General features: G+C 43.3%; 1 protein-coding gene across 4 annotated transcripts in view; it reads right to left on the bottom strand.

Moving 5' to 3' along the window:
• The window catches only part of RAD18 (RAD18 E3 ubiquitin protein ligase), a 178,008-nt gene that overhangs the window by 80,662 nt on the left and 71,435 nt on the right, over positions 1-25,911 (bottom strand). For 2 of the 4 annotated variants that reach the window (XM_075574687.1, XM_075574688.1), the window contains exon 11: positions 20,158-20,317. The exons of the other annotated variants lie outside the window; for them this stretch is intronic. In XM_075574687.1, the coding sequence (XP_075430802.1) occupies positions 20,158-20,317 (160 nt within the window). The remainder of the gene's footprint in view (positions 1-20,157; positions 20,318-25,911) is intronic. 4 annotated transcript variants of the gene reach the window in all.

Here is a 25,911-nt window from a genome sequence, read left to right as displayed (position 1 = left end):
GCCTGCAGCCAGAAAAGACAAATTTACTTGTCTCTCCAAACTGCAGCCGCGACGCCGCGCTACATCACCGCCAGTACTATGCTACCTTCAATGGAGAAGCATAGAAAAGTTCCGAACGTGCGCGCAAATAGTGACGACGCCACCATTAACGCAGCTTTATAGAGCAATGCATTTATCCCGCTGCTCAAAATACCATCACCTCTAGCAGCAAATAGATTCATCTCGCACTGCGACGTCTTCTCAGTTTCCCTTAAACTGGATAAGCTCTTTAATACTAAACTGGTGCTGGTAACCGAGTCACGGAAGGGATGAAAGAGCAATTCCCTCATCATAAAATCTATTACATCTCCGCTACTGAAAGAGAGTGAGGCCAAAATTAAACGGTTAACAGTTGGCTCCTTATTAACAGTTCACGGGAGCTGGAAATCACGATTTGATTAATCGTTTCTGCATTGTTCCCTATAATACCTGGGCTATCATCTCTCCTCCCACATTACACTATAAGCTTATAATTACACTCCACCCTCGCCTTATTATAATTGGGCAGCATCACAGTAATAGATCATTCCCCAGCCCATTACTCTTGGTTCTATGATTGAGAACCATGTTACTTTAGCACAGCTTTAAGTTCAGTGAATGGAATCAGCTTTGATTTCCAAACTTAACATTACTTCAGCAGTTTAGCTGAAACACGGGGTCCCCTGGCGCTGACCTGCGGTGCGACGATCTCTGGGGACCCCCGGATCCGTGATATTTGTAGTTTTATGTGCCTGCGCTTGACACCAAAAAAAAACCTACAAATATTGCCGCAGGGTCACGAATAGAAAGTTGCCACATTATCTCTGTCTGACGTTGACGCATCCTATTGGCCGACTGAGCAAGGTGGACCAAGACAAACATTTTGTCTTCACTGGGCAGGTTTTGTGCCTGGTGGAGAAAACAGCTTGTATCTTGGTAACCAAGAGGTCCCCAGTTTAGGTAATCAAAAAAGAATCCCCGTCCCCCCCATAAAAGAAGTGTGGGCTGCTGCTTTAAGCACCACAGTGTGTGACGTACAGTATGCGATCGACGTTGGCTCGCTCCGGTGGGCACAGCACACTGTAATTTACATCCAATGTCAGAGACATTGTAACAGAATGAAAGTGACACTGGTTTGGAACCTGGACTAAGAAAATGTTGATCTTGGTGCAATGTTCAGTAAGAACATTTTGAGGTGCAGACCTGTCATTCACAAAAGCATTTCCATTTAATAATCAGCAGTTGCACCAAATACGGTAACATTCTGGTCAACATTTTGTTTCCTCCTACATTTCTAAACATCATAATGAATTAACACGTCCTTTAAAAAATATATTTTAAAACCTATGGGAGAAAAAATTCTGAAAGTCTGTAGAGAAGGTGGTAACCTCCAACACAAATTCTCCAGTTAGAAGAAACCGGGAAAAGGGTGTGTACCATTGTGTTCAAACATGACACTAGGGATAGCACGGTACATAAACGCTCTCAGATTTTGCATGAAATAAAATACACTTCATATTGCATAATAAATGACTTATGATCCAATGTTTACAAACCAGAGTGTCTGCTCAGCCTATGGCTGTGAAATACAAAGAAAGCAAATTAGACAAGGTAAAAACAGACATTATATTATTATTTATCTCCGGCATCAACATTTTCTTCCGTAAATGATTTTATGGTTTATAATAATAATAACTATTTCATATATCGCTTTTCTTGCAATGAGACTCAAAGCGCATCACAATGACAGTATAGCACGCAGTACATAGCACATAGGATTGTTACAGACAGTCCCTGGCCAGATGAGCTTACAATCTATATTTCTGGTGCCTAAGGCACAGGGAGATACAGTGACTTGGCCACGGGCACAAGGAGCCGACACCGGAATTGAACCAGGTTCCCCTGATTCAAACTCAATATCATGGCCTTGACTCAATGAGCAACACCTCCCCTTACAGTATTTTCATATTATTTTTACAGTTGCTTGTAGGGATATCATAACATCACATTATACCATGGTTCACATAATAGAGTATTTTTGCTATAAACAGCTGTATAGATTATAAAACCCGTATATTAATAAGTGCTTCGGACCTAGTCCCCAGATGGTAGAACTTTTGAACTTTACATTTTTCAACCATCCTGTGTTTAACTTGAACTTGATTAGAACCTGGTAACCAGCGTAATAACACAAAACATAACTAAACTATAACAATATTGAATAAGAGTACATGGGAAAATAAGATAGAAGTTAGTCGGTCAATATACTTGGTAAGGCCTGCGTGAGTAAACCATCAGCTACTCCACCCTGGCCCTAAAGCCCGACACGTCCAGACAAATCCCGCCAGTACAAAAATATTAGGTAGTTGTCGCCATCATTTTTTCCCTTCCACCCTAGAGATACGTTCACCGTTTGTGTATGCGAGTTTGTAAAGACATGGTTTCCATACATGTCTACCTGCCGTTTTCGTAAAATTTAGCTCCTGCATTATCTTGGACATGGGGTGAGTTCAACCAGTCCTTTCTTAATATAATATACATCTTATCCTACCAGTGTTTAAAAGGAGGGCTTATGCCCTGTATCCAGTAACATAACATTGTTTTCCTGGCCGCTACAAAGGCTACTTCCGCTATTTTTGGAGGGTTTACGTTGCCGTCCTGCCCATTTGTGTAGATTCCAAGAACAGCTGCCACTCTATTGGTTGCAGTTATATACTGTAGTGTAATATTTTGAAAATGTAATTTCCACGTTATTTTGCTTGTTGAAGTTTTTTTTAATAGATTAATTCAGTTTTTTTCCATTCCACATGAATTTCTGAAATGAATGATTTAATAGTTTAAGATCATAAGATTTAATGTATAATGGTAGCATTAGAAGTGTATTACTTCTATATAATATATATATAATAGTACGGTAGTCTAGGGAAAGCAACCAAATGAACCAGATTGCATTTGCCTATAAAAGATAGTGGCAATGCATTCCAGGACGCCAAGGCAGTATAAAATATATATATATTTATTTAAAGAGACCGGAATGAGTGAAAAAAACAGGTGTATCAAAGACATACAGTGTTGTCAAAATCACTCTACTCTTTCCTAAATCTGTCTCCGCGTCTCCCCTGCTGAAAACCCTCTCCTGGCTTACTATCAAAACCCGCATCTCGCACTCAATTCTCCTCCTCACTTATAAAGCTTTACACTGTTCTGCCCCTCGTTACATCTCAGCCCTAATTTTTCGCTATGTACCATCCCGACTCTTGCATTCAGCTCAAGGATGTCTTCTCTCTACCCCCTTTGTATCTAAAGCCCTCTCTCGCCTTAAACCTCTCTCACTGGCTGCCCCACAACTCTGGAATGCCTTTTCCTTCAATACCCGACTAGCACCCTCTCTATCCACCTTAAAGAAGCATATGAATAGCACCGTGGCTAATACACGATACATAAAGCATGGCCCCCTGCAGACGCACTTACCAGAATGCCCCGCTACTGTCTCTGTACGTTCTTCCTACCAATTAGATTGTAAGCTCTTCGAAGCAGGGACACCTCTTCCACAATGTTAAATTTATGTCTAAAGCACTTGTTCCCATGATCTGTTATTTATATAATTGTCACGTGTATTACTACTGTAAAGCACTATGTATATTAATGGTGCTATATAAATAAATGTATACATACATACATACATCAAAAAAACAATATGAAGTAGCGCCGCTAAATAACCAGTTAATTATAGATATTAGTAGGAGAGACAATAGCTGATTGGATAGGCTTGAAGGGGCAGCTAGATAGGGCTAATACACTATGATAAAACTTTATAAAAATTACTAATAGCAATACAATCTCCTGACAAAACCCTAAAGGAAAAAATGTAAAAAATCTAAAAAATGTATTTATTAATAAAAAATGTATAGAAAAAAATATGTCAAAAGATAAAAATATATAATAAAAAACCTTCAATACATAAAGTCCTGTTCCAGTGGAAATGTCTTTGGTTTCTTGCAGCCCGTTCCAAAGGGATCACCAGTCCCTAGTGATATCTGGAAAAAAGAACAAAAAAGAAACAGGCGCACACCTAGTGCATTACCACAATAAAAATGTATTGAATGAACATAAAATCTAACAAATGGCCACTCACAAGGATACAGCAAATAAAAGCGTTTATGAGATAGGCTCTCATGTGCCTTGCAGCTCAATCACCAGCATCCGTCCGCAGTCAGTGGCGTCGTCACGTGGATCACCTTCGTGAACCGGAACCGGAAGAGGGATCTTTCACCTTCAGTGCTCCATACCATTAGTCCCTCCGGGAAACAGGCACCTCAGATATAATATGTATAAGGTAGCAGGCCGGGAGAGCAGCACACGGGAGCCAAAAGTTCTCAGTCAATCTGCATCAATGTTTGTGGGCAAATGGCGGCCGGATTCTAGCCACGCCCTACGCGTTTCGTCATCAAATGACGACTTCTTCAGGGGATACCCTTCAAGCATATGTCTTTGGTATTTATAGGGAGGTGAACAGCAAAGACATATGCTTGAAGGGTATCCCCTGAAGAAGTCGTCATTTGAAGAAGACGTCATTTGGCTCCCGTGTGCTGCTCTCCCGGCCTGCTACCTTATACATATTATATCTGAGGTGCCTGTTTCCCGGAGGGACTAATGGTATGGAGCACTGAAGGTGAAAGATCCCTCTTCCGGTTCCGGTTCACGAAGGTGATCCACGTGACGACGCCACTGACTGCGGAAGGATGCTGGTGATTGAGCTGCAAGGCACATGAGAGCCTATCTCATAAACGCTTTTATTTGCTGTATCCTTGTGAGTGGCCATTTGTTAGATTTTATGTTCATTCAATACATTTTTATTGTGGTAATGCACTAGGTGTGCGCCTGTTTCTTTTTTGTTCTTTTTTCCATACATACATACATATAGTAACTCACATGAGATATAATTAAGAACAAGCTTCTCAAAGTCTCAGGTGAGAGCTGGACAAGTCCAAAGATGGTCTACAGAAGGGGCTCAGCAAGGCCGGGTCCACGGACGCCCGCTTGCAGCACACGGGAGGAAGAGGAGATGCAAAATCGATTTTTCAACAGCTATTTACACCGCTGATGCGCCCAGCACGCAGCCGCGTGCACGGACGCCAGTGAGAGAATCCTCTACTCACTACAGCAAGCAGCTGTGTAGCTCGTAGCTGACAAAGAGGTTCTACCCTTAAGGCAGTGTTCCCAACCGGGGTTCCACTGCACCCTGGGGTTCCATGAGAGCATCAGAAGGGTTCAGCGGGATTCTGTAGACCATCTTTGGACTTGTCCAGCTCTCACCCAGGACTTTGAGAAGCTTGTTCTTAATTATATCTCATGTGAGTTACTATATGTGTATGAGTGTCTTTAATACACCTGTTTTTTCACCAATTCCGGTGCGCTGTGCCTCTCTTTCACTTTGTTCAAGATCTTCACGAATTACCTAGGAGGTGAACGGAGCGCCTTCAGAAGCAAGGAAAGTGGACACCTATTTGAAATAACTCTTGGATTCCTCTATAAGAACAGTCTGCGCGATTGGGACTCTTTGTTGTGTGTGTGTATATCTCCCATTTGGTCCAGAATGTGTACAAACATCCTGCAGAGTATGCAGATCCCCTGATGCTACCATGCCAAGGACAAGGGGGAGATCCAGATGTTGTCTTCAAGAAAGATGCAATATCAGCAGACAGGAAATGTCAGAGGACAAGAAAAAGAAATGGTATGCCTAGTGTGAAGGATTTTATTTAGCCTGCATTCATCTTTATCTCGTGAAGTATACAAGGTATACGTTTCACTAAAGAAACGGTCACACCCAGTATTGGCAAAACATATATACTTTATTCTATAAGACAATATTTGGACACTTTTTACCCACCCTAACCTTATTGCTTCTGGAAATCAAAGGGCTCTTAAACATCTTGCTTATAATACAGTCATTGAAGTCTCTGTGGAAATTGAATTCATTACTTCTTACTGTATGTCATAAAGCGGACCACATTTACTTTCTTGCTGTGTAACGGAGAGGTCCAAGTACCTCTCTGGACCACAAACTCCTCTCCGGTTCTAATGTACATCTACCAGGCAACACACAAACACCTTTAACAGGTTTCATATGTCTCTGTTTTTGGCAGCTCTTCTTGTTCTGAGAAATGCAACAACACAGATAAATAAAATGGTCTTAACATTCAGCACGATATGATAATTAACTACATAAAGATCTCTACAAACCCTGCTGCATAAACACTCTTCTTATGAGGTTCACTTGCTAATTTTAGACTGATGACTGCCACTTATTTCAGTGTATAAGGGGGAAAATGTATTGTCTGGAAATATATACAGTATATGGCTGCCTGGAAAATATGAATCCCAAACTGCCAGCTAATGTTGAAGGCGTAAAACCTATTTGGCTATTAAAATGTCTGAACATGTTCTGAGTGCCCAAGTTTGGCTACAGTTACATTATTTACTACCCGATTCTCAGCCCCAGAATGCTGTTGACGCATTTATAAAATCAGATGTCAGGCAGCCAGTAGCCTGCTCACGCACATCATGAATAGAAATGTGTACATATGCCCCATGCAGGAAATTACAAGGACTCTAACACAAGTTTCTTATTAAAACAGTGGGGGTTTTTTTTTTTTTTTGCTACTAAAAGTCTAATGTTTGCTTTGTATTATGAATAAAAGGAATCAAAAAATAGAGTGGTGCTAGCTGCAGTAGAGAATTCTCAACATATAAAACTTACCGGTAACAGAGCAAAGTTAAAAGAAGCGAAAGATGTAAAAAAAATCCAGTTCAAAACATTCAGGATGAAAAGGAACTTGAAGTCACATAGGGCATCAGGAATATAAGGAGGGGCAGATAGGGTTGGAAAAATCTGTGACCCCAAAAAGGGATCGACCTGTGACCAGACAGCCTGCACAAAATGTAATGATCTGACTCTTATTGCGGCTACTTATTACTCCTAATTATTTAATTTACATACGGAACTTTTGGTAAAGGGCTCTTGCGGTCTCTGGGAGAAGACTGTATGGTGAGGTGCGCCCTGAGCTTCAGATTATCACAGGTTGCCCACCCCTGGAATGTGATAACATGTTACAGACGGGATAGGAGATAGAAGAGACAGTGCACTGAGGCAGAGATAGCACCAGCAATCCAAAGGATTAGGTGCATGTCAAAGGAGACAGATCATTTAAACATATAGGGCTTCAAAAAAAGCACCCGCCCAGTCCCGCCCACCCCCCCCCCCCCTTCCCATATCGTCCAAAATCCAACCTACCCATCAGTACAGCCGCAAAGGGCCAGGGCCCCAAAAGCAGAATTTCGCTCATACCTGAAAAGGCACTATTTATCAGAATAACTGCTGCACCTTTTAATGGATTTCAGAGGGATAGCTTTATGCCAGCACCCGGAGATATGCGAGTGAATTTGTATCCCCTTCACATGGCAGCCGTTCCCTTCCACAGCTGTGTATGAATACATTCTTGTGATGGGATTTCTCAGAAGTGAAAAACTGATCACTAGAACGATGAACATTTCTAAGAGACCGAATGGATCCTGCATTTCCAGGAAAACTCTGTGGATGGGCAGGGCTACAGCTTCAATATACACAGAAGAAACTTCACCAGTCTCAGAGAAGCCATCGCATTGGCCAAAGCAATGGAATATGTGAAACTATTTACCCAAACACATTATTGGTGGTACACACTTTCCTTAAACGTACAAGCAGACGCTCCACAATGAAACAAGAACCACTTTAGAAAATATAATACTATATAAAAAAAAAAAAAAAAAATTTTTTTTTATATATATACACACACAATATATATATACACACAAACACACACACACACACACACACACGCGCACACACACACACACACACACGCACACGCACACGCACATAAATATACACACACACACACACACAAATATATAAAACAAAAATAAGCGCGGCTCCCATAGCATAATATTGCAAAACAATTTTAATTGATGCTCATACAGTAGATCATGGCCACTCACAATGTTTAAAATTAATACGCGCAAGGAACTCTAATACAATCATGAAAACTTCACCCCACTGCTCCGTCCATCTGGTGTACCGTCAGATCTCGTGTAGAGGTGCTGGTAGACTTCCGCTGCTTATGGACGCCAGGAGTGTGCGTCCACACTGCGTTCCTTCTCTCGTCCAGATCTCACGATACTAGGCTCCGGTACCAGGAGTAATCAACAAACCTCACACGGGCGGCAGATTCGCCACGGGGAAATGGATAGTAGATATCACAGTATGGGGTGATAATTATGTAAAATACATTAGTCCACAAAAATATAAGAGTCCTTGTCTTAACCCCACGCGTTTCATCAAGATACCTGCCACTTCATCAGTTCCCCTGAAGGGTAATTTTCCCAAGCGTGGAACAACAGTAATGTCCTTCCAAAAGCCGTAGTACCAATGGCTAAGGAAGAGGCCTATTATAACGGAGGGTCACCTATAGCCTGTGGTTAATGCTGTATTTAGTCAGTAACATATGTTTCTCCCACCGGAGCCACGTCCTGCTATGTGAGACAAGGCTGCGACATCGGCTCAGGTGAGGTCTCGGCCCGTAGGCTCCAGCAGGGACACCGGAGGTGGTGGGGGCGGTATAGGGGCAGGAGAGAGCGGGGCCTAATGGGGGCAGTGTGGGTGGTCTGGGACAGCTCGCAGCGGACAAATCTCCCCCCCCCTCCGCGATCTCGGTTATAACACGTTCTCATTATGTGGACCCCGAGCACCACGTTATAACGGGGGTTCAGATATAGATAGATATTCACGCAAAAGGTGGAAGCAGGTACTCCGGCACTTAATAAACTTTATTGCAAAGCTATCAACGTTTCTGCTCTCTACAGAAGCCTTTCTTAAGACAACCAGCAATGTGCAGAACATATCCATATTTGAGGATATGAACCACAGACTGGTAGTTTTTTGTATTCCCGTCCCCAGTGGTTTGCACTCAGGCAGGACACTATCTTAAGTGGGGTCGCACTATTTATGGATACACACACACACACACACACACACACACACACACACACACACACACACACACACACACACACACACACACACACACACACACACACACACACACACACACACACACACACACACACACTGTTTATGCCGTGACTCCAAAACACCTTTCTGCATCTGTTTATGCTTATCAGTTGTATGGGCAGGTCCTATAAATGAACGGACATTACAGACAGCTGTGAAACATTTTTTTCCCCCGACTGTTTTACATTTCTAAAGATTCTGGCAAAACATCTTAAGGCGATCCATGATGCAGGCAAAACCACAATCTTCACTCAGCTGGTACTGCAATGTCAGGGCTTCATGCCCCACAGCACAGGGGGAACAAACCCATTAGCTAATGTTAAAATCCCTGCCCATTTGATAAAAATTGCAATAAACACAAATGCCTCTATATAAACAGTGCAGCTGCAACACTGCACTCATGTTAAATGGAGACACACACAATGCAAATCATCTATAGGATTTGTGTGGCTCTTTTGGTTGAGGTTTTCAACAATGCAATGTATTATCATTATGGTAAATTAGGGCGGTTGATGCGCATCAGAGAGTCAGTGACTTGGGCGCGTGGCGGGTGCAGCCATTATTTGCTGCTGAAACGCTTCCTTGAACAGTTTATTTTCGCCTTGACTTGGAAGACTGTGGCGAACGTCTTGTCTAATAAGGATGTCTCATAACAAGCGAATCTAAGGCCCGGGCCATAGAGGGGTGAGGAGATCCGAGCCGTGCTGACGCTGAGGCTCGCCTGCTGAAATCTGCGCGATTTCATGCCCATACAGGCGAGCCAGCGGGCGCGATCGGAGCCGGGGGGAGGTGGTTGGAGACGGGGCAGTGACGTCGCTGGGCCAATCGCCCGCGACACACTGACGTCAACGTTATGGCGCCGTGACGTTGACACTGCTGTGCTGTGATTGGAGGTTTTCAGCCGACAGCGCGCTGAAAAACAGCTTGGCGCTCGGCTGAAAACTCCAACTCGTCAGCACACCTGCGGACGCTCGCGTGAGCCCCCTCTCAAGGCATCCTCATTGAGGATGCAGGGGCTCAGCGCTGGGCGTCCGCACGCCTCAGCACGGCCTGTCCTTCTATGGACTCGGCCTAAGACGGGAGCTGGGATACATTAGAAGTTTGGAAAAGGAGGCACAAGTTTATCCTGCAGAGAAGTCCATGGCCACACCAATGGAAGAAGTCCAAGGATCCACTGGAGCAGCAAATGCCCATTCATAGACATACACGATCATTTGCACTCAGGGGGGTACACACAGTGTTGCAGGGGAACTGCTATTGGCGCCGACAGCAATATAAACTAGTTGCCCTTGAATGTGGAGGAGGAGAAATTCCTTCTGCAACTATTCCTTCACCATCTCCCACCAACCACGTCCTCTAACCTCTTCTGTGCTGGAGAACCAAGCTCTTGCTGGCCCATCCAGCATGTTCTACGTGGAAAGGACATAGGAAAGTTATCCATTATGAAATTAACCCTTTTATAGTAAATCATGCACCTCCTGCAGATACAGGGAGACCACTATGTACATTAGTATATGTAAAAGCTACCCGCAGATACAATACTTTATTCAGCCCAAACAAAACAAAATGAATCCCTTTTTTCCTCTTGCCTAAGCCGCCAAGGACACATTATGCTAAAACAACAAGTAACCAGATAGAAGATCAAACATCTCTTTTATGAGATGTTTGTTCCTTACTAGAAAGGAAAATCAGAAAGGGAAGATAAAGCACAAGTGGGAGAAGTAATCTCTAAGTGATATTTACTGTTCATGCTGCACTATATAATGCTACTCAAGTATGTCTTGTACTAACCGAACAATGAGACCCCCACAGATCCTGGTCTGACCTGCAATATGGATTGTGCTTGTTGCCCTCCAAATTTGCACTTTGCAGCAGAGACTTGGGAGGTCTCCACAGCTCTTGCACAAACCACGTCTATTAGGTAGTTGGCCCCCCATAAAATGTATCACTACTGTACCTGCACAAACTGCAACCCTGGGAAATGAGCTACAAATCACTTCACAATCTCATTGCTTCACTGTGAATAGGAAAATACCAACAGGCTCACAGGACTATGGAAGTACTTAGCGTGACAAACGGAGACGGAGAATGCTTCTGGGGGATTCTCGCATCTGCGATGCAATAAGATTAATGGAGGATGTTGCATGGCTTTGAAAGCGAGCGCCACAGGAAGGTTACGTGGAGCTTTTGAAGAATCAGGGCAGATAATTATTCCTAGAATCACAAGAGGCAGGAAGCGGGACATGGGGTACTTTTCCATTGATTGCACCACGTTGCAGACAAGCATGGCAAGGTCTCGAAATCCCCCATATTGTGTGGCCGAGCAGGTTTACTTGCCACCAGAAGGGGGGGGGGGGAGAATGAGAAACATTTCCAGTGAGAATTTGCCATGGAACAAACAGCAATTTGACTAAAATGTTCAATCATAATCTTATAGTCTGCAGATTTCTTAAAGAAATTTTAAGAGTTTGCAAGTTTTAGGAAAAGGTCAGATTGTGAGTCTCTTTTTGTAGCAATAGGGAATATGGGCAGACCAGGTGTACTAAACGTCCTTTTATCTACCATCAACTTTATCAGGGCTTTAAAAAAAAAAGTACCATCTGACCTTCTGTGGAACAAGAAAATACAACAGAAGAGTCATCATTCCTGCCACCTTCACGAGCGCTCTTAGTTTAAATTGTGCAGATCTAATTCTCACTTAATTTATATATATATATATATATATATATATATATATATATATATATATATATATATATATATATATATATTAGTGTGTGGTCGGCAGCGGCCATTTTTATTTCCCGTGAAGGCAAATTGTCAGCAAATGATCTCCAGCGTGCATGTACAGAATTTAAAAATGGAGTCATTGCTACTGTAAATACAACAGCACAGACAAATTCACAATGGTAAAAAGAAAGGAAATACTTTTTATTATGATCAGTAGAGGTGGCTGCTCCTTTAAATGCAAAACCTGATTCAGATTTCAAGAGGGATTGTGTGTATGTAACAAAGAAGAAAAGAAGCGCCAGCTCCAAAGCACAACACTGTATATAAAAATGTATTAGAACAGAGTAATACGAGAGAGGATAAGTGCTGCACACCAAGTAGTATAATAAGAGATGATACAATTACCGGTGCTCCCATCCATGAACCAAATGCTGCATCCAATCCACAGCATACAAAGAGAAATGGAGGACAGGGCACACAGATTTGAAAATAGAAAATATTTATTTAAGCCAACACGACGTTTCGACCAACATGGTCTTTATCAAGTGCAAAAAATGGCTCAATGAACACATCACAAGTGAACCCTTATAGAGAACCTACATTACCCACAATGCTCACTGAACAAATCAACCTTTGATATAACACGTGTGTGTGGCTACCTTCTCATCATTCATCGACATAAGGTAAGCCCCTCCTCTTAGATTGTCTTCCTCTGTAACGCATGCGCTGCGTGTCACCGTTATTCCCCACTATGTGTGAGTAATGAAAAGCATCTGGAACGCAATCCTCCTGCGTTGCGTGTCACGAGCCCCTTGCACAGCGCGTCATCCGCTCAAGATTTGACCCGGCATCGCACTGTATTATTCAGAGATATAGCAAATATCTATACCCAATACCTATATCCTGGTCTCCAAGAACTACAAGACGCCATACTCAGGAGTAAAGATCACTTTATTTAAATATGCATCAGGATGCCGTTTGAGACGGAGTGTGTTTGACATACTGATATCCTGGTTGCCACTGGTTACCGAACGCTACACAGGGGAGAAGCAAGGACTGTGCTACGCAAGCTACAACAGCTGATATCCTGGTTGCCATGGATCACCAGACGCTACACAGGAGGACATGCAGGGATTTGCTATATCTGAATAATACAGCGCGACGCCGGGTCAAATCTTGAGCGGATGACACGCAACGCAGGAGGATTGCGTTCCAGATGCTTTTCATTACTCACACATAGTGGGTAATAACGGTGACACGCAGCGCATGCGTTACAGAGGAAACACGTCGGGGGATCTGGGTCGTGTTACTTTTTGCATTCAGGACATTCTATTTGGTTTCCGTGTAGGCGATATTGTGACTATCTAAGAGGAGGGGCTTACCTTATGTCGATGAATGATGAGAAGGTAGCCACACACACGTGTTACAGCAAAGGTTGATTTGTTCAGTGAGCATTGTGTGTAATGTGTGTGCTACACTGGCGACACACTTTATTCGAGCTCGGCTAGTCCCACGAATTCGGGTATACCCGGGTGTATTGAGGTTTGTGACTGTTTTCTGCCCGAGTGCATTGGGTTATTTTCCAGGCAGGGATTGAAGCATTTTATTCCCACTGGCTGCAATACTGCACAGTATCTATATATATATACTGCATTACAATTCATGAATTTATGCCATCTGGTAGACACGCGAAGCATTGCAGCCTATTAAATCCTAATCATTATCATTTAACAGATCAGCCGCCCGTCAGCCAGGCATGAACCCAGGCTGGGAAGGCAAACGCAACGGGGCTTGTCAGAGGTGAGGAGCGGCGCATTCCAGGTATCTGCCAGGTACATACTGGGTATTTGCTCGAATAAAGTGTGTCGGTGCAGTATATAAGGGTTCACTTGTGATGTGTTCATTAAGCCATTTTTTGCACTTGATAAAGACAATGTTGGTCGAAACATTGTGTTGGCTTAAATAAATATTTTCTATTTTCATATCCGTGTGCCCTGTCTTCCATTTCTCTTTAGAATATAGAGTAGTCACCAGGACATGCACTCACATAGTGGGTTAAAAAACTTTCAGTTGAGACAAGCTGTAAGCGGACGTCACCAGCTGGAGGACGAATCTAGTGATAGTCCACAAACGGTTGATGCCAGTTATGCTGGATATAAAAAATTATGAACAATAACACGGACATTACAAACTCAATGTGACTAAGCTGTCTTCTATGTGACAGCTTAAAATAAACAATATATATATACAATGTCTGCTCAAGAGCAAAATTCATAAAATAGAATGAATAATCATTTTTTTTTTTTTTTAAATGACAATGCAACTGTGACAGTAGGGGTAGCTGGTTGACCTAATAAAGAGAAATCCCAGCTAGTTACCCCTAACAAAAAAATGTATTACTTGCCTGGCTAAGTAATGTATATTTCAGCCCAATGTATGTAATGTCTGGGGAAGTAAAGGGAATGTGGGCTAGCTGTGTGTAATTCCAAGTCCTGTCTTTTACATAAATACCTTATGTCTTTATTTATTCCTGTGTTAGCAAGTCCCCCCATCTTAGATACTTGGTATTGTGTGGTGATGAAATTAACATGTCAGCCCTGTAAATGCAAATGATGTTATGTGCCTGTTCCTATAATTTCTATGGAGGGAGTTTCTGTAATCCATTTAGCTTAGCTGTTCCATAGAAAATATATGATGAGGATAACGGTAGGGGACTAGTTGATAGAATCAGTTATCAGATCTGAGCCCCAGGCACTGTTTCTCTTGGCTGGCTGCCCTTATTCAATGTTAAAGGATAGTCACCAAGGGATATATAAAGGGACACTGCTGATCAGAGCACTAGTCCATCTGAGAGACACTCTGGAAAGGAGTGTGGATTTTGACAGTGAACAACTGGAGGTACATGTCAGAGTGGCTGCTGTGTGTTCAGCACTCTGATATCCTGAAGCAGAGAAGCGGACAGGGTAAACCCATTTGAAGCGGGTCCCTGCACCTAGTGAGACTAGAGACTTCTCCCCAGGTCCCAGTGTGGTAAGTGTATGTTATATTGTGCATTTGCTGGTTTACCCAGAAAAAACTCTGTTTGTTAAATTACTTTGTCCTGTACTTCGTGATGGTGAACCCAGAAGGTTTTGGTGTTAAAAGTACTGGTCTCCTGTGACAGTAATAATCACACTTAAATCACTCCAAGCATTATCCCAAGGTTAGCAACATAATGTGCATCATGATGAATTCATAGAAGTGTCCCAAGGGAGAGGTATATTCAAGTGTCAATGATTAAAAAATCTAAAATAGCATAGAACTATAAATTGATACAATATATTATGCCAGGTTGGTGTTAAAATATAACATATTTCAAATGTACATATATTGAAATATGTTATATTTTAAAACCAACCTGCCATTATAATATATTGTATCAATTTATAGTTCTATGCTATTTAAGATTTTTTTTTTAAATCATTGACACTTCACTATACCTCTCCCTTGGGACACTTATATGAATTCATCATGATGCACGCACAAGTTCTGATTCGCGCTCGTGCTTCCTAAAAGTTCCTGTGTGGTGCACCTTTTCCTTGTTGCTGCTCCTGTGTAGGAAGGTTCTCCTCTACTCCACAAACACCCACCGAAGGCAAGCTCTGCGGGTGAGACAGCATGCAACGAAAGAGACAGAGTGCACAAAAGGTCAGGTGAACATGTATTGAACAATACAAATAAAAGGAAGTGTAGACTTGTCTGTAAGGTGACGGCGATTCAGGGAAGTCCAATGGACTTAACTAAATCGCAGTCACCTTACATGTAAGACTACACTTACTTTTATTTGTACTGTAGAATACATGTTCAGCTGACCCTTGGTGTGCTCTGTGTCTCTTTCTTTTCATCATGTTGCACATTATGTTGTTAACCTTGGGATACTGCTTGGGGTGATTTAAGTGTGATTGTTGCATTATGTCATTTATTATTTTTTATGATTATTCATTATATTTTATGAATTTTATTATTGAGCAGACAAATTGTACATATATATATTGTTTATTTTAAGCTGTCACATAGAAGACAGCTTAGTCACATTGAGTTTGTAATGTCTGTGGCATTGTTCATAATTTTGTATATGTTTAAACTGTCTTTGGACAAGTTCTCACAACGTAATGTACATTGGCAACAGCTGAATTTCACACATTTAGCCGCTTACAATGTTATTGTGTTGACTATTTAAAACAAACAATGCTGTGAACCAATGAGCCCATGAAGAAGTCACTCATGTGACAAAACGCGTCGGTACGTTGTGACACAGCGCAGAGGTGCAGACCAAGTTCTGAGGGTTTGCTCTGCTTGTATACCAACCACGGTACATCTGAGACGCTGGTTAGGCAAGATTGATATCTTTGCTACCGGGGAGAATCGGGAGCCTTGCTGAGGACTTTACTGCCCCAGATGAGTATTTCCTGAAGCCCGAGCATAACTGGCATTTACCGTTTGTGGACTATCACTAGATTCGTCCTCCAGCTTGTGATGTCCGCTTACAGCTTGTCTCAAATGATAGTTTTTTAACCCACTGTGAGTGCAAGTCCTGGTGACTACTCTATGTTCCAATACATTAGTACAGTATTGTGCTATGGAGCTGGCGCTTCTTTTCTTTGTTTTGCAGGTGTCCATGTGATCAGGCTAGATCACTTAAGAAGCTACAGCCTACTCCATAACAGACTGCCTTCTGGATCTGGACATTTCCTCACATATTTTTCATTGGGTTTGATCAATTTATATTCACTTCACATCCACACCCTATATTATAATTAATAATTATTAATATTTTCATATAGATTTTACACTCCAGCAACACTTTATTCACCAATTATCACCTTCCTAACCCCATTTACTTTGATTAACACATTAGGTTAGCGCTACTGTTGTTGTGTTTATGATAGATATAGATATAATAGTGTGTGTGTGTGTGTGTGTGTGTGTGTGTGTGTGTGTGTGTGTGTGTGTGTGTGTGTGTGTGTGTGTGTGTGTGTGTGTATAGAGTCAGGAAGTACCATGGTGCTGTCGGCTGGATGGAATCAGGTGATGAGGTAAACATTTCAGAGAAAGGATTGGCGCCCGGAACTGCAGAAGCGAACACGGTTTATGTCAGACTTTCTGTGCACTTGCTTAGGCAGCGGGAACATCATCAGCTACTGATACATGTTGTTTTTGGCAACTGCCAATGAAACCTGATGCTCTTGCTACGTTGAGTTAGCTGGGCTAGAAGTTCTTAGACTTTACATACTGCTCTATTCACACTGCGGCCGGCGAATCTCAGTTAAGTCTTGTTCCCATAATGTATATTTTTATTAACATCAGAGAGTCGCTCTATTAAATCAGAGGAGAGGGTGAGTAGGGTTTGAGTACAGCAATCATGTTCTCTTCTATAGATAAAAGCACAGCACTATAATAGCCAGTAGTGGTGTCTGTTTCTAATTAGCGCACAGTTGAGCGGTCAGCCTAATAAGATCATGAATTGTGTGTTCCCCCTGTATTACACGTCACAGTCCACTGGGTAATGGTCACTAAATAAGCAGCATCTTCCACAGCAGGCCCAGCGCAGACCGATCCTTCCCCCGGCACAGGGTCTGTAGAATAATCCGTTCTACTGCGATACTTAATTAGGAGCAGGATCGATTCGCTGATTGTGAGGGAAGCTTTTCAAGATGAAATGAAAAAACATCTCTGTGCGTTTGACTGAGCCCCGGGGTTAATAGGATAAGGCAATCAATAAACCGCTTGGCTGTCATTGCCTGGCTGCCGCTTGGAAAAGCAGAGTACACATCACCGCAAAATCATTTCTTCCACTAGATGGCGCTGTGACCAAAGACCGTCTAATAAGCAATTTGGTGCGTTACCAAATGATTGATTCTGAAATGCTTCTTAAAATAAAAATACAATTAACCGGCATTTACAGGTTTGAAGCAGGACTATCTTTAACATTTGAAAAGGTATAAACATCAACCAAACCTTGTACAGGCCCACCCAGCAGTGCAGGGGTAAAATGCAAGCCTGCCCTGCTTGGAAGGGGTTGTCCAATTAGCCACGATGGGAACGAATGTGCAACAAAACAAAAATGACATGTTCATCAAATATCACATTTTTTATATACTATTTTGGCGAGCCGGACAGCTGAAACTGTGACGACGTGCCATTACCAGAGAGAAACATCTGTTTTCCTATCGCCAGTTGTTGACTTAACATAAAACTACATAAGCAATATAAATGTTTCCCCAGTATGTGGTAACTTGTGCCAAAGTGCACAGGGGGAAGGACATTCAAATTTCCCTGCAGCACTCTAAATTCACATGTGCTTTTACTTAAACCCCTTCTTTTCAGTGTCAGAAAACACAACCACGGAGATCAAACTTAAGGTCAGATATCAAACTGGGATACACATACCCAGGGAAGGGAGGGGTCAAGTTCGTGCTGCCCTGGCTGCAGTAGGCAAGCATGCTGGCCGGTGAAATAGACCAGCTCCTGCAGGATACACAGCATCACCGGAGCTCAACCATCCAGGAAGCAGTTGTGCACGAGCTTGCCACTGGAAAACCTCAAGTGCCCCATTGTGAAGACGGTAATTAGAGGGGGGTTTTGTGGCCTTGAATGTTTGTGCCTTATGTGGTCTACCAAGATCCTTCATGTTGGTCTTTGAAAATCCTACTAAAAAGTAAACAACCCTCTTTGGATATAGAGCCTGATTTGAGGCCGTGGGAGGGGGGGGAAGGGAGGGGGGAACTATATCGCAAGAGAATTAACACATTACAGGAAAGGCATACGAGAGAAGCTTGTGTTAGGATATCGCTGTGTGATGAGGGATTCAAACCTCGAGACTTCACGTCACACCATTCCTTCCGGAGATGACCAGTCAGGCCAAGTTGAGATTCTGGATATTTGCTCAGGACAGTGGAGATAAGAGTGGTCCACCGAGTATATCCACTTTTATACTGCACCCCAAGAATTACACCCGTAACCCAGGGGAGCTCAACTCCAGTGCTCAAGCCTCCCCCTCACCTCCCAACAGGTCAGGTTTTCTGGATATCCCAGCTTCAGCACATGTGGCTCAATCAGGGGCTCAGTCAAAAACTGGATATCCTGAAAACCTGAAGTGCTGGGTGAGGGGGGCCTTGGGGACTGAAGTTGAGCACCTCGAGACACACACGTATCATTACATATACGATCGCCCTACTTAAATGTAACAGTGCTAGAAAAATTATAACATTCTGCCTAGATTATAAAATGTTCCTCTTCGCCGTTATGGTAATCAAGGCCCCTAACCAAGTTGTAACCTTTACTTCACGCTGGACAGTGTCCTGGTCACTAAATGCCCCTATCCCTGGCACTCCCATCACATCAAAGTTCAATATGTCCTCTCTCCTTATCGTCAATTCTCAAAGACTCCAACTCATGAATTCAATCTTTCAGCATCGTCTTTTGAAACAAATATACTTTGCTCTGTGCCCAGGTATGAATAAAGCATGCACACTTCATTCCCTTGTTGCTGTAAGTCTCCAACCATACTGCATACATTGTAAATATCCCATGTCCCAAAGCCTTACCTTTATATTTGTAGGCACAATAAGCATCTGCCTCAAACAGCGTGCCAGCCAGCGTGCCAGCCAGCGTGCCCAAGGGTACAAGGACATTGGAATCGGAATGCACACCTCCAAGTCCTAACTGGACCAGCTGGGTGGCTGGACCAAACTCCATCCTGTGGCACACTCACAATGAGCAGGCACTTTACATTTGTTTCAACAGTGTCCCTTATTCCCTTTAGATCAAGAGGGGCCAACAGTTCACATTTTCAGGATATCCCTGCTTCAGCACAGGTGGGTCAATCAGTGGCTCAATCATTGACTGATCCACCTGTGCTGAAGCAGGAATGTCCCTAAAACGTGACCTGTTGGTGGCCCTTGAGGACTGGAGTTGGCCATTCCTGCTCTAGGTTATCATTACATTGCGCATCGGTTTGTGCTGGTTTGGCATTCTCTTTATGTCACTTGTGTAATTCTGCTCCACCATTGTACCGCGCGGCGGAATATGTTGGCACTTTATAAATAAACAATAATAATATTGGGATCTTTCTACTTCAAAGGCTGTTATGTTACCACCGGGCTTCTCCTGCTCACATGTTGTAGATCAGCACTGTACATGTTACATTTAGATTATGGTTCCATGTTATAGTGCTGTGTACACCATTCAGCAAGAAAATCATGTGTAATGCAGTCACGCTGTGTTTAGGACCACCTGTTTGTTTCATTTTGAGCACATACCTGGCTGTGGACTGTGGCGACAGAGGGAACACCGGGGACCTGGAGCGGATGACAGATAGATGCTCTGCGCTGAGGAGGGGTCCCTTCACATCTCCCTGCAGCAGGTCACTGTCTGGTGCAGGGTCCTCACAGGGTCCTGCATCCTTCATCATGTGGTCTTCTAGTGAAGACAAGAGACTCACTGTGTGTATCCAGAATAACACCCCTCACCCCCCTGGCGTGCAGAACAAAGGAGCATGAAAAAAAAAATGTCCTAATTTAGAGTTACCCGATATTTATATGTGCAGATTTGTGGGAGCCAGGCCCCTTCTGCAGAGAGAACAGCGGGCGGTGTCGGTTTCTCTCTTCTAGATAGAAGAAGCACCGAGTTGTAATTGGCCCAATAGTAGATTTGTTACCAGCTGTGACCAATTGTAAAGAATAAAAAAGTATTTCAAAGATGTAAATATCGTGCACATGGCTTTGAAAAATGCGCAGGGGTGTGTTTATAAACACACACACACACACACACACACACACACACACACACACACGCGCGCGCGCTCTTGGGATGTAACGCGAGTGATATGAATTACAGACGATTGGCCTGTAGTTTGCAGGATGTGTTCGTGATCACGTACCTGTTTAACATTGTGCGCTTTGAAGCCATTCCTAAAACTTTTGAAGGACTTTGGGCACTTAAATAAACACTGCGCGGTGACGGGAACGTGGAGCGCAAAACGTTTTTAAGGCAAATTTGCAAGGTCAATGCAAAAAAAAAAAAAATCTGACAATGTTCCTAGGAAGTCATTACAAAGAGCTTTCTGTTGTCGTTTAAGAGGAGCAGAGCTAGAGAGATCGATGGATGAGAGACCACTGAGGTTTCAGAAGCTCTCTGCGCACTCTCCATCAAGAAGAACCTTAGGATCTGTCAAATAGAAAGTATCACATTCTACTCTGAATATAATGGGAGGACTCTGCTAAAGGAGGGAGTGGGGACCTCTGCTTATTGTTTGTGCTGCTGAAAATAAAAGTAAATTGGTAGTGTAGGTGCGGTAAGCGTCTCGCACCTATTTAAGGTTAGTGTACTTCAGTCTTTCATATTGCAACCGTCAACACAAGAAAAACTCACCTGCATGATGCTTGGTCCTATTAGTCTGGCACTTTATATCAATAAAAGTGACAACGAAGATGGCACGGAAAACGTGTGTGTGTGTGTGTGTGTGTGTGTGTGTGTGTGTGTGTGTGTGTGTGTGTGTGTGTGTGTGTGTGTGTGTGTGTGTGTGTGTGTGTGTGTGTGTGTGTGTGTGTGTGTGTATAGACACACACAGTCAAAGACGTAAAATATGTTAATATCAGCGACAAAAAGCCAAAGATATATTAAAAATCAGTGAGTCGAGGAGCTGTCCCTGCCCTTGATAAGTGGGGAAGGAGGCCTGGAGCACTAATCATCAACGTGGAACGCAACAGAAGTCAGGCAAATCCAGGCCCTGACGAGTCTCCTAGACACCATCCCATCTACCCTCCTGACACATGAATGCACTTTCCATGTGTTTGGGATTGTGAGAGCATTGCCTTTTCTGTTAAATAAAAGGTTTTCAACCATATGCTCTTCTTAATCTTCTTTTCTCACGTAACCTACCAATGGAGGAACACAAGCCCTCGGTGACCGACCCATGGAGTCCCATTATTGTGAGAAGGCTACTTTGCCAAGAAGTGTAAATGTGAGCGATCTACTAACCGATTTCTTGGTATTATTATATTAAGAGTATTTCGCCATATATATTTGTTCCTCTCTCTCTACGCCCTCCGGTGCCCCAATGGACTTCCGAAAAGAGGCTCTTTATATCAGTTTAGATCTCCATTGGACACGAGTGGTTTGGCAAGTTTTCATCTGCCCAAGTTGTGACATTGGAAGAAAGGACCGCGGTCCTTTGGGTGCCAGATCCTTATGCGGTGCGTGACGGCTTCGAGGCTGGCTGCACTCCGCATACCCCAAGACGCATGCTATTTGTGCTTATTAAAAACATTTACATATGGCTTTTTAGATCCTGACTGATTGCAGTGGTTCATTTTCCCGTACTAATTACGTTTCTGCTACTTTAACGAAGACGTGACTTTAATACCGAGTTTCTAAGGTGGGGGGTGAGGGGGGAACTTGTGTTACCCTCTGAATTCCATGTATACTACTTGGATGGGGCTTCAGGATCATAGTTTTTCTTAAATTTCTACATAGATGTTATTTGAATGTACATTGTAAAGAGCACACAAGGCTTCATGTGATGTCGAAACAAGAGATGTTAAAGCATGTCCATAAATATCATCTATGAAGATATGTTCATGTTGGTTCATTTAATGGTTTCACAATCTGTAAAATATATTTGCTTTTGAAGCAACACTAAACTACTCTAACAGCGTTGTAAAATATGAGTTATTGTTTCCCTCTGCTGTTTAATCCATTAATGTTCATTACATAAAAAGATTGGGTTCTAGAAAATGTAATTTCTAGCTGACCCGGTGGGACATCCTTCCCCGAGCAGAGATTCATGTTAAATATTGTATGATTCATTCACTTAAGGTGCAGACTGGAATCCACACAGTTCAGAACAATGCAAACCAGGAGAAAATAGTAAAACACTGCAGGAGAGTAAGTGGTGCATACCCTAACCCAGGTGTGGCCTGTTCCAGGCCTCAAGGGCCACCGACAGGCCAGGTTTTCAGGATATCTCTGCTTCAACGCAGGTGGCTCAATCAGTCCCTGCTTCAGTACAGGTGGTAAAAAAAAAAAAATAGTACTGAAAATGCTCTACTCGTACTGCCTCCTCTACCCTTGTCCCACCATGTCCCTATGAGAGAACCAATAATAAGGGGAAAGGAGAGAGTGGGAGCTTTGCCCGTGCAAGCTCTTGTTGAACACACAGTGAAATTATACAAAAGGGAGAAGAGGAAATGAAACCCTATTTAACCCCTTCAACATATCATTAGTACATTTGGGTCCCAGAAGTGACTGCCCCGGTAAAAAGAAAGTGTAACACTCCCTGCGGGTTGGCTAGTGTTGCATCTGTTCATATTGTACCAATAGCAGGAGGGTACCTAAGCTTAGATTGTAAGCTCTTCGGACAGACATTCCTTTTCCTATTGCTTTATGTCTGAAGCACTTATTCCCATTAGGTGTTATATTATTATTTCACGTGTATTACTGCTGTGCAGCGCTATGTACATGGATGGCGCTATATATACACATCCATCCATACAAGTGGGGTCAAATCGGTTTAGGCCTAGTTACAAAAACAAACATGTGTCTGTTTACTGTTCCCAAGGCTATTAAATAAACTGGACACTCGCTGCTTTCCTTCCGTCGGGAATATTCTCCATGTGTCAGTCTCGGCACTCAGGAAAGGTCATCTCTCCGTGCTGCCACTATAACTCAAACAGCAGATCACATGGATTGAATTATTTCTCCCTGCACTATATCCCAAGGACATACTTGAATAAAAAGATGCTGCAAATAGTATTTCCCCTTAAACTAAGAATCGAGTTTGAATGATGGATTATAAGGCAATTGTTGGGAGATATTTTAAGAAGAGAAGATGTGGACAATTTACTCTGACAGGCAAAGGATGTTTGGTAGATCTTATTACAAGTGAAGTATTTTAAGTAAAAAAGGTGCGTTTAACCGTATAGTTAGAATACAGCTGTCTTGAGATGTCTGGGGAAGGCCAGCGAGACAGATAGTTGCTATTGACGACTGATGATATGCAGAGGTAATAATTTCAGACAAATATAAGGTTATTTTCCTTGTCTGGAGGATGGACAGTTCTTGATCAGATATGATAATAGTTTTAAGCTATAGGACACCTGTAGATCCTTATTCAGTCATAGTATTGGAACAAGGAAGAGCTGACGAGGGGATTTTATTTGGATAAATACTGAAATATTTAGTTAAGGGAGCCGAGAGACGAGGTTACACCAAGGAGGTCTATTTTGATCTGGTTTTGCTGATTGGCCGCCGAAGCCGGCCAATCAGTTGAACAGCAATTCTACTTGGGAACCAAGTAGAACAAAGAAAAAACAGCCAAACAAATTAAACCAACAACAAGTGCACTGTAAATAAAATAAAGTGCCCTAAAAATGAAGGGTTAGTACAAAATAATCCAGAGTGGGGGATACCGAGCAGAGCACCCTGCCTGACGCCCACTGGGAGGCAAACTCTGAAACCGTCCCAGTGGACACTGCGTACGTGTACTCTGCCCGGATACGGGAGCGCACCAGCGCCCAGAACACGGCCACGATGTTTGTTGGGACCTCACTCTCCAGACACTGCTTCCTGGTCTTATAAATCGCTAACTTAGCCAATGCCAGGAGCAGGTTAATGAGGAGATCCCTAGGCTTATTGTCCCAGGACACTGGGCAGCCAAAAATAAAAAGGTGAGGAGAAAAGTGCAGCCAGAACTGCAGGAGAAGGCCCCTCAAGGTGGATAAGAGGGGCTGCAGTCTGGAACAGCTAAAATAAATATGGTACACGGACCCTCGCTCGCCACAGAAGGGGCCGGTGAGATCGTGAAGTGGGCCAAGTACTCTCCCGTGCTCAGTGCACTGTGGAGGACTCTCCAACTCAAATCCCCGGCGGGAGGGGGAACCAACTCTGAATAGAGTTCCCTCCACCGGGAACTCTCGCCCTTGCCAGAAGTTCCCGCCTCCAGATGGAATCGGGGCGGGCGACAAGGGCGAGGCAGGAGGAGGCGAGACGGAGAGAGGAGGATCCTGGTTTAACATCACGATACTAACCCTCACTCATGAGAATACTAACATTGAAGTATTTAACTATGTATTTTGTCATATTTGATGCAGCATTGGGTATTTCTTCCCTATTGTTGTATACATTTGGCCACACTCAGTAGCACTCCTTTAGACACACACACACACACACACACACTTATTTGATGTGGTGGGTTCTGGGGTTAGAGCTTGCTGGGATTGTGTGTTCATTCATTTTAAAATCACGATACCAAGATCAGACAGAAGGATTCCACACAAGAAAAGAATAACCATGCAACCAGCTTTGAAGATATTATAACTTATTTGATGTCACCGCCATTTTTATACTCTCTCTGTATGCGAGTATTTATCTTCAGAATAAACGTTTCTTTTTGTGTGCTAAAACCGGAATGCAGCGTTCTGCTATGTTGTTGTCAGATATACAAAAGACATAGGACATTTTACAGATCTACATCTCAATGTGTTTGTCATAGGAAGATATATACAGCTAAACCGGGGTCGCGCTAATTTTTTTAAATAAAATGGCCGCCGCGCGCCTGATCGGGAGGGAGTGAGGAGGGAAGGAAGGAAGGAAGGAAGAGGTGGCCGGAAGCCCTACACGTCCCCTAGCAACGGCAAGTCCAGCCGCAATCTGCTCCTTACCTCCCACCACCGGCATCCATTTCCTCCTCCCCCCCCCAAGCCCCCACACCTACCGGCCCTCCGCGACATAGCCCACGCGGCCCTCCGAGTCCCAGCCTGCTCCTCACTCACCCCCCCTCCTCCCGACACCCCCCCCCCTCCTCCTGATGCCAGCTCCGCTCCGATCTCAGCAGCCGACACCAAAGGTAGGGAGGGGGAGTGGGAGGTGTGGTGTAGTGTGCTGTGAGTGCTGTGAGAGTGTGCTGTGAGTGCTGTGAGAGTGTGCTGTGAGTGCTGTGAGTGTGTGCTGTGAGTGCTGTGTGCTGTGATTATCTCTTGCAGTCTTCCTTTTGTCTCCCTCCATTTGTACTGGAC

This window comes from Ascaphus truei, chromosome 17, assembly GCF_040206685.1.
Source record: "Ascaphus truei isolate aAscTru1 chromosome 17, aAscTru1.hap1, whole genome shotgun sequence".
Classification (NCBI taxonomy): domain Eukaryota; kingdom Metazoa; phylum Chordata; class Amphibia; order Anura; family Ascaphidae; genus Ascaphus; species Ascaphus truei.
Note: the sequence above shows the minus strand (reverse complement) of the source record. Positions and strands in the feature narration are given on the sequence as shown.